Below are 10,278 nucleotides of genomic sequence, written 5' to 3' on the forward strand. Positions count from 1 at the left end.
AACTCACCATCATAAGTTGGGACAAAATTTGCACCAACAGAAATGAAACCAAATTTGCTTAGTAATGGATGTTTGTTGTGTGTGAGTGAATTATAGGGATAATTTTTATAAAAAAAAAAAAAAAAGAAGAGTAATTTTAATCTAAAAAAGTATGAGTTGCCTATAATCGACAACATGGGAATGGGTAAGGCTTCCTCTTTTAGAAGAGAAAGCACAAGAAATTTTTCATATTGTTTGGCTATTTATGATAAAAAGAAAAAATTTAGTGCGGTTAATTTGAAATTGGTAAAATTTTAGTGGTCAGATGTTAATTGTTGTCTCAGCTCATGCTGGGTTTATGAAGCCGAAAAGTTTACTTGGTGATGATGACGTGATTAAACCATGCAATGATCTCAAGGACGGTCCATTTTCTTATAGTGGGTTCTAATTAAATTATGTATTCCTTTCCTTAAGAGCAAGATTCCCATATTTAGAATAAATAATCCAAATTTTTGCTTGGGCTACATGTCCCGTCTCTTTTAGCCACTCAATTGAATTTTCTGCAGATGGGCTCCAACAACAATAATCACAAGTACGTGGTTAATTAATCCAATAAGAGAGATTAAGAGAGGAGCAGAATTAGAATAATTGAATACAGCAAACTTGCACAATGAACCTAAAACAGAGGCTACAGGAAAAGGAAAAAAAAAAATACTTGACAACTTAATCTTTGAAGATGAATTTTTGTGGTGCTACTTTTGACTAAATGTTTTTATAATAACAAATATACAAACTCACTATAAAAAAGAGCCATGAGGGCCATTCTTTGAAAACTTAGTTTGATTTATTCGCACATTCCTCTGACAGTAAGAGGATCTCACTCTTCAATAAAATAAAATATTTCACCAGTCCTTGACTCCTTGATCACTTAATCCAAACAAAACTATAATATAAAGTGGAAGATTACAAATCTAGACAATTATGGTTCCACCATACTGAAAATCTAAAACTAAGAGCCAAAATCAAAGTGGAAAAAGGACAAAAGCATCAGCCTACAAATAAAATTAAAAAAAAAAAAGCTCGTAGAATCAGCCATTAGGGCATGTCTCTGTCTTCAATATTTATTCTTTCCTCAAAATGGGATTCCTTTCTTCTCTTTTTGACCATCTCAGTCCAAGGTACTCCTTTTCTTTCCACAACAGTGAAACAACAATGGCCGGGCATCACATGGCATTTTTCCTTTCTTGCTTTGCTTTCATTCAAAATCACTTTACTCTTTCCAGTTCAAAATTAACTTACAAAAAGCACAAAATATTATCCCCCCACAGCTCAAAGAGACCCCTTTGGATAACTCATCTTTAATTAATATTTGAAACCTTTTTTTACAACAAGAAACACCCAAGCAAAACAGCCCAACATTTGGTACTAGAACATCTCATACTTTGTTAAAAGGGCTTTTGATCCTAAACTCCCCAATAATCCCATATCCCCCTCCCATTTGCCAAATTATCCCGCTCATGTAAACAATAGTTTAAATTCTATGTCTATTGCTTCTTTCTGCAGCAACATTCAGTAGCCTTGCAACGCCTTGAGTCCATATATCGTACTCCCTCTGGCTTCGGCACTCAAATTCTACAACTCCACGCAAAACGGTCTTCAACCCGAAGTACCTCCTGTCCTCGCCGCCTTCAAGCAAGTGGCGGCCTGGCCATGCAGGCATATCCGGGATCACCTCCAATACAACATCTGTAAAATTGAAAAGAGAAAAATACATTAGAGGAGAACACTTTCGATCCTGTAATTCAATAAAGATACAACTAAAGCTAAACCCTTTTGGTCTTTTCTACTTTAGTGCCAATCTGCTTTCTCAAATCCCAAAATAGAAGCAGACCCACCTCCAATTCTGTTTTCACATTATTGAAGAAAGACAAAAGTAATTTACTTACTCTTTTTCTTTTTTGTGATGGTCCCAGCAACATGCCTGCTCTTCATCTTCAACATAACCTACACAAAAAGGAAGCTCTCACAAAATTAAAGATCACAGAGAAAGAAGAAAGAAATACAGTAACAGCAGAACCATTTCTTTCATCATGTTCAGAATTTTAACCTTTTGCCAAGAACCTTTTTAACTCATCAGATTCACACTCATCACGCTAAAGTTCTATTGATGACCAAATAATTGCATGATATGATCTATCAGATAAAAATTAAAGAACATAATTTGAATTTAGAATTCCGTACCTGGTTCAACCTGTTGATATAAACAGAAACTATTTTCCAATGGAGATCCCCTGCAATGATCAAAAGATCAATCAACCACAGTAAACAATCATATAGGATAGCCTTGTAAATTCTACCGAAACAGATTCTTTACTCAGTATTGAAATTTGATCACTAAAATGAATCTAATGACAAGATTAATTACATATGTCCCTTTTACCAGCCATGATGTTGGTTGCAAAACATGCCACAATCCATTAAGATAAAGATAAAATGATCAACAAAGCATTCCTCTATGTGCCCCATAACTTGGATCAGTAATTATAATGAATAGTAAGAAATTATCCTGCTGAAAAATCAAACCACATAAAAAAACAGGAACCAAATAAATACGGCAAAGGCATCACTTTCACAACTAGCAAGAAATTACTAAAATCTAATTTACTAATCATCAAAACACAACATAATCCTATTCAAACAAAGAACAAGTGAAAGTAAATTTGGAGGGAAAAAAAACTCAAAAACACAATGAACAAGATTAATTGAGAAATGTTACCTTTGCGGGTGCGTTTGAGGAGCTCACAGCCTCTGGCAAGCAGTTCTCTACTGCAAATACCTAAGAAATTCTCTTCAGGAACAAGCTCACCGCTGAAACTACCATTTGAACTACCATCTTTACTACCACCGCCACCATTATTATTGCCTCCTCCCATCCCTTTCTCCACCGGTATCACTGCCGCTATATTCCACACCTCCTTCAACGCACGTGCCTTCAACGTGGCCGCCCCTCTTAATGCTATACACATTTCATAATTAACACCCATCAAAAACAAAACTATATGCATAATGAAATATTACAAACTTTCGAATAAAAACTTGATCGTACCTGTGGCTGCCCCGGCAGTTAAGGTCATGATATCGCCGGCGGAACGGACGTTAACGGCGGAGCTAACGACGGCAGCCAAGTGCTCCCGCTCAGCACCCATGGCTTCGGCAGTCTCCACGCATTGGGCAGCAACAAGGGTAGCAGCAGACGCTACAGCCATGTCAGTCTTCGCCATATGCTCGTCCTTTCCGGACCCAGATGACGCAGCGGTGGCGGCCGCGATAGCAGCCACGGCCGCAGCAACACCGGCCACGGTGATAGCCGCATGAAGCTGGGCATTGTGGACGCGGGCTTCTTCCTTCTTCTTCTCCCTCCGGTCCTTGAGCCACCTCCCCACCGTCTTCCCCCCGGCGGTGGCAACGGGGGTGGCGGAGGCGGCGGCGGCGGGTGTACGAAAAGTTGAGCCGGTGTTCAGCTGATGGTGATGATACCCCCCGTGAATGTTGTTAGCGCTGCTGTTGTTATTGTTGTTACGACAGAACTGCACAGAGAACCAACGCCAGTGATTGGACATAGAAATTTGTTATCGTTAATACTTTCTTCCAATTTTTCTTTTCGGTTTTAAAATTAAGCAAATTGTGCTGCACCCACCACAAATAAAAATTCTAATTTTGCATTTTCCGTTTCTGTACAAAAACTTGGTAAAACAATAATAATCATCCATCAATTAAAAAAAGTAAGCCAGGCCTATAATAAAATTAATCCTATTATATTATTCATTTTTAACTAATTATGCAGAGTCACACCGCGTGGTTGTTTATAGCTTCAAAGGATCAAAGTGAACTGATTTTCTAATATCACATCAAAATTATAATAAAGGAAAATATAGAGGAACCTCACTTCCTAATACCTGAAAAGAAAATATGAAGAGAAAAATGGATTTCTTGGGATTAAAGAAAGAAAAAAAAAAGTGGTGTTTTTTACTTTTGTATTATTGAAGAAAGCAAATCAAAACAAATGCTGCCGAGTGTAAGTGTTGATTAAAGCAGCGTTGGTTAGAGAGAAAGCCTGAGATATGTTTGTTTCCGAGTCAGTATTCAGGAGTAACTCAGCGCTTTTGTATCCTAAAAGAGATAAAAAACACACAGCACACTTCACAATTTTTTAAAACTCGGTAATTAAATTAATCAATCCCCATAGCCCAAATAATTATCAAGAGTCATTTGCTTTTGTGTTTCATGTTTTGGTTCTTTGTTGTCAGATGAACTAAACGAACCTTCACGTCGTCGATTTCCGATGGAGAAACAGGGGGGCTGTCGGTTAATGAACCGCCGCCGTTTAAAGGACCGCTGCTGTGTGAGAGCCGACCGGACGTACGCGGAGAAACGTCTTGCTGCTAAAATGCAAAAGACGACAACGTGTTACCGAGAAAACAAAAAACTAAAAGACACACAACCCAAAATAAAAAAAAAGAAAATTGTAATTTAGTGGGAGACGTGCACTTTGAACTTACCGACTGTGACATGATACGCTCCATGATCATTTGCGAAGTTTCGGAGCAAGCGAAGGAGAAGGGGTTACCCGAAACGGCGCCATTTTGGTCTTCGAGCTCGGCGGCCAAGTCTTCTTGTATGACGCTGCTCGGAGTCTTCGACAGGATCAGCTGCGGGTGCTGTGGGGCCAGTGCTTTCGAGACTTCGACAGCCGAGACGCTCCAAGACCGCGATAGGAACTCCATCGGCTCGCGGGGCGTCTCCGGCGGGCGGAACAGTAACGAGTCGGGTCGCCAAGGTTCGGGCATGGGTACGGGCTTGTCCATGTTTGAGGTTTTTTAATGAAAGGGAATGTAGAAGAGTTGTTTTGTATGTGTTGTTAGCGAGCGAAAGGCATTACAGAGTGAAGCTTGATCGGCGATTTTATAGAGGAGCTGAAAGTGTTAAAAGGCTCTGCTTGAGATTCTGGACTAAAGAAAAATAATGGGCCATTATCTTACAGGTCCTTAATGTTTTACTTTTTCCTCGGAAAATCGATAGTCCTTTTATATATGAAATATGTTCGTTGTGGATTTTTACCGTTATTTTGAATTACTAATTTAGTTGGATAATTATCAGACTTTGGCAAATTATTTGAGCTCATTTTGAAGCTTATGTATAAAGTCAATTCGAGTGAATTTTTTTTAATTTAAGAGAGAGATATTTATGTTACTTAAATGTTAAACTTACGAGAATAAAATATTCGTATCACCTAATTCTCTCATGTGATCGTAGTTGATTTTTACTGAAATAGTGAGATTAGCTCTATGTTACTGAGTTTGACATCGTAAAGTTATTGTATGTTTACTCAAAGATATTTAAGTTGGTTTAAAAGAGGCGAGAGACTTATCTAACAAAAATGCAAAAGTTATGTTGATACCTTGGAAATTATGAATAATCGGAACTTATGTTGTTAATATTGTCAAGAAAAGTAAAGACTGCTTGTTGGAATAGAAAAAAAAAAAAAAAAACGAGGAAAATAGGGGTAAAATTGGAAATAGGATGATGGTCAATTATACGGTTGACTGTCAACACTCAGTGGGGAGTGTTGTACAGTCTGGTGTTTGAGTCGTACGGCGGGATTTGATCGGTAGAGATGACGTGCTGCTCGATGGGGGCCGTGGTGGGCCTGGTGGCTGTGGCCTGTGGGTGCCACTGCCACTTCTAGTTATCAATTCATCTATGGGGTGGATTAACGGTTAGTTTTAGTAATTAAGCTGATGCTTCAATTGATGGAAGGACTTAACCTTAATTAATGTGTTTTTAATTAATGCTCGTTATGATGGAAAGAATAAAAAATGTCATCTGTTTATAGATTAATTTTAATTAATTAATGTTATTTTTATATTATCAATATAGAAAAAAGGGGAGTATCTTAATTACGATGTTGAAAAAGACGAGGGTAATAAAATTTGGTTGAAAATAATTTGACTAAAATAATATAATAAAGGAATGCGTTTGGTATTGATGTATTGTATTTTTTAAATTATAATTATTGTAGAAAAAAATTATAAATATAAATAAAAATTAATAATATATAGTAAAAATAAATTTTAAATAATAATTTTTACAAAACTATTAAAGATATAATATATTTTTTATTATACAAGTGAAAATTCATATTAATATAGCTTCCAAGGTACAACAGTTAGTTTTACCAAATATTTTAGTGCTGCATCTTAAAAGTTACAACTGTCCAGTCTCAATTCCAAACGCACCCTTATTTTTTTATCGTGTCATTTGCCATATAAATAAATAAATAAGCATTTGAAAAATAAAATTATATGAGCTTTTATTTTTTTATTAATTTTTTTAATTTTGAACATCATCAAAAAACTCTCCAAATTAAATTCCACTTTTTAGTTGAACAGTCACACCAATAATAAAAGTTTCAAGAGACTTTTCAGAGAGATTATATTTTTTTCTCTTCAATATTGTTATTATTTATTTTTTATCTCATCATTGTTGAAGACAAAAAGTGCTACATTGCTATTATTTTAGTAGAGAAAATTTTTAATTAAAATACTATAAATTTATTTTTATTTAAAGAATGTTTTAGGAGATGGTTTATTTCTTCACTCTTCTATTTATTACATAAATATCCAAACAAATATTTGAAGAGTAAAATTAAAAATAATTTTTTGGTGATGGTTTAATACAATCCTATTGATATTATTATTCAAATAATAAATTATATTAAAAGGGCCAAATTGGCAAATAATACATCATACATCTCATGTCTCAATAGGCTTTAAATACAACATTTAAGCTTTGCATGGCAAAACTTAAAACTCTAAGCTTGATTAGAAAGGCCGAGTGGCTAGTGCCATAGGCAGGCAATTCAAGCCCCCACAAAACATTATGGGGCCTTAATTTTTTCCTCAATTATGGAGATAATCGAGTGAAGATTTTATTCTTCCTTTCAAAACGTGAGTAGAGTAAATATACGTCTCTTGAATATTAAATAATGTGAAATTTAGTTAATTATCTAATTGTAAATATCAGTAATAATTTGATGTAGTATCAGTAGTAATCTTATGTAATATAAATTAGTCTCATGTAATTAAAAAAAAAAAGCTCGATTACAGCATCGGAAAAAAATCCGTTTACAACTACGGTTAACATCATGAGAAATACCATAAAAATTGACTCTATTCACTATAAAATTCTTATAACCCAGAGGAAAACTAACTTCATGATTGCACACCCTAATATTTAATAAGGCATTGGAGGAATTTTTACCATAATCCTCGTAAAACTTCACCTTCTGAATTAACTAAGTGGTTTGTAAAAATAAAATCAGAGCATTAGTTTTCAATTATCTTTGTATGCAATCATGTATATTGATTGAGTCATTTACCTAAATATAAATATGGACATGTTCCATATGCAATTATGTATATTTTAATTTTATCAGTTTTTAGCTCTACTTTTAAACTACTCGTCTTTATACTCACTTGGCTGATTTTCGTATTCTTTTGTCTATCAGCTCATTTATAAAATCTCGTCTCAGTCTTTTTTTTTTTTTTTTTTTGCGTGAAATGAGTTGTTGAGAACTTATTTTATTCACTAACCAATTTTTAGTCAATCAACCTATTTACAAGCTCTAGCGTCAGTAACGTTTAAATAAACTTATTGAGTTTCTACCCATAAAAATTAAACAGTTTAATAAGGAAATTTCATCCTAAGGAAGATAAAAGTAAAACCCATCAATAATTATAATTATAGGGAATTCAAGAAGTGGTGGCAAAATGGAGCCTACAAGAGGAAATTAGTGATGCATACCGATCTGGAATAATAAATGAGATGGGGTTTCTCACAGGAATAACCTGCGAATGAGGTAATGCCAGTGAGCCTCCAATGAATGGCTACAACGTCAATGATTGAGAGACAAAGCCTTCTCGTTCATGCACCATGTTCGCTCGTTCTTCAATCTTTATACCCAATTTTCAATTTTTTTTTTGTTTTTTTGGTGGTGAAATATCGTGATCCTTTCTATTATTGTTTAATTAATTTATCATTTTATGCTACTTTGTCATAATAAAATCAGCTTTTTAATGGAGAGGAGGAATGTGTAAACAAAATGGTAATGACCAATGTGGTCCAATACAGTAGCATGCATATTAATTGGAGCTTGGTTAAAAGAATTTCCGCTCGCAAGCGCATGGGTACCAATTAGATGAAGGCGGCCAACTGCCAGCTGCGCGTACGCAGACAGTACAGTGTCTCAAGTGTGTGGCCTAAAATTAAAATTGTCACCTCGAGTGCTCTAAAGATCTAAGTCTTAACTCAATGAAATAACAAGATATGAAAGTGCCTTACTCATCGTATTATCATAAAATTAGCTGCTCTATTTTAAGAAGAAATTGATGATCCAGATCAAAACCACAAACTTGGGAGCATTGTAAATAAATTATTATATATATATTTTTCCTATTCAAATAATATTGGGGGAAAAAATTAAAAAAATAAAAAAAAGGTCGCCAGGACCCCAACAAGCAGGATGACCCATCGGCCATCCCAATACTCGTGATCTTCTAGTAGTTGAATAAAAAGGGGCCCAATCTCAAACAAAGATGAATCTTCATCCGCACATTCCTTAATTTTCTCGCTCCAGTTCACCATCAAATCAGATCAGGACCCGGCTGCTACCCGCGATCAGGTGGGGTCCAGCACACAGTAGAATGCCACGTTGGAGAATAAATAATGGGGGGGGAACGCCTAACTTACAATCAATGTACCTTACGTTCTTTGTCTTTTTCTTTTTGGCAAATATCATATGAGCCCTCCTAATTCTTTTTATTTTCAATTTTTACAGCTGTGGATGTATTTGTCTTCTTCCATCCCTCCTATCGATTTTTTTATTTTCTCTAAAGTTTTATTTATTTCTTTAAACATTATTAAATGATTATCAAATTCATACAAATCTATAAATTCAGAATAAACTTCTGGTCCTAAATTTATTAATCCTAGTCTTGAATTGTAGGTTTATTGCATGTAATTTAATTATATAATTAAATTAAAGAGAAATTATATAAAAAATATAAAAAATATACATGACAGACTTCAAAATTAACATGCAATAGCTTTCAGAATTACCGTTAAAATCATTCCTAAGAATTAATTCTGATTAAAGGGCATTATCAACATATACTCTGATTAATTCTGATTAATAGATACCATTTGATATTTTAATTTACCATTTTAATTCAATTAATGTAGTTTCCATAAAATTCAAGGGTGCCAATAGATATTTCACTTCTTGAATGTATGTTGCGTTACACGTAACCTAGGTTTGGCCATTTGATAATCGTATGTTATTATTTAAAAAAATAAAAAGAACATTGGAAAGAATGAAAAATAGATGTATAATTGATAAAAGAAGGCAAATACATCCATAAACATAAAGAATACAAGGACTCGTGTGAAATTCGCCAGAAGAAAAAAGACAAAAAACGTAAGTTACGCTTAACGTAACTTAGAGGCACCCATAATGGGGGGGGTTAATAGTTGCAGGTGATTAACTGATTATGTCCCGTAGTGGAGTTAACAACAATTGGGAGCGAAGGCGAAGCCCCAGGCCTTGGCTTTCTCGGTGCCAGACAAAACACGTACCGCGAGCTGCCCACCTCTGACAAATTTTTCACAAACACCCACCCGCATTCTTTTTTTCTTTTCTTTTTTATTTTCTGGTTTCTGTTTGAAACAATGGGCTGACAGCCAAAACATCGATCCCTTTTCATATTTCTTCAAATGAAAATATAAGTTGTTCATTTGTGCCATTTAGGTCCCAAGCTTGGCTTATGCAGATAACAAAATTCCCCCTTCAGGCCACTAGTCGGGTGACACGACTTAAAAATATTTGATTTTCTTCCAAGTATAAGAGTGTTTAATTATAATATATTTTGGTGAGTCCGAAATTGATCCACAGAGAAATGATTTAATTTATTTATTTAAGTTTATAAAAAAATTAAAATAAAAAATAAAAATATGTAATTTAGTTTAAGAAAAACTATGAAATTGAATTAGTTAGGGTTATTGATCCACTCTTAGTAATAAATACAATTTAACAAATTCTTTTTATTTTTTATTACATTTCTCAAAAGATTAATTGTATAAGTTTAAATTATTTTCCCATTTATTTTATTATGAATTAAGAACTTAATGTGCCAAAACTTAACTTGTTTACAATAAGTCAAAATATCATTTTACCATAATTTA

At 34.4% G+C, this 10,278-nt stretch overlaps 1 protein-coding gene across 3 annotated transcripts; it reads right to left on the minus strand.

The window, feature by feature from the left end:
- Nucleotides 1-907: 907 nt before the first annotated feature.
- LOC18031521 (VAN3-binding protein) lies at nucleotides 908-4,974 on the minus strand. 3 transcript variants are annotated; one of them, XM_006419951.2, is made up of 7 exons: nucleotides 4,539-4,974; nucleotides 4,302-4,418; nucleotides 3,086-3,566; nucleotides 2,756-2,995; nucleotides 2,221-2,270; nucleotides 1,926-1,983; nucleotides 908-1,725 (listed from the first exon to the last, which is right to left on the minus strand). In XM_006419951.2, exons 1-7 carry the CDS (start codon nucleotides 4,842-4,844, stop codon nucleotides 1,511-1,513), a joined length of 1,467 nt encoding a protein of 488 aa, XP_006420014.1. In that variant the 5' UTR covers nucleotides 4,845-4,974; the 3' UTR covers nucleotides 908-1,510. The 3 variants fall into 3 exon arrangements, with proteins under 3 accessions (XP_006420014.1, XP_006420015.1, XP_024047241.1); XM_006419952.2 differs by having other exon boundaries at nucleotides 4,302-4,421; XM_024191473.1 differs by lacking the exon at nucleotides 908-1,725 and having other exon boundaries at nucleotides 1,918-1,983.
- Between the last annotated feature and the right edge of the window lie 5,304 nt (nucleotides 4,975-10,278).

This window comes from Citrus clementina, unplaced genomic scaffold (genome assembly GCF_000493195.1).
Source record: "Citrus clementina cultivar Clemenules unplaced genomic scaffold, Citrus_clementina_v1.0 scaffold_9, whole genome shotgun sequence".
In the NCBI taxonomy this organism is placed as follows: domain Eukaryota; kingdom Viridiplantae; phylum Streptophyta; class Magnoliopsida; order Sapindales; family Rutaceae; genus Citrus; species Citrus x clementina.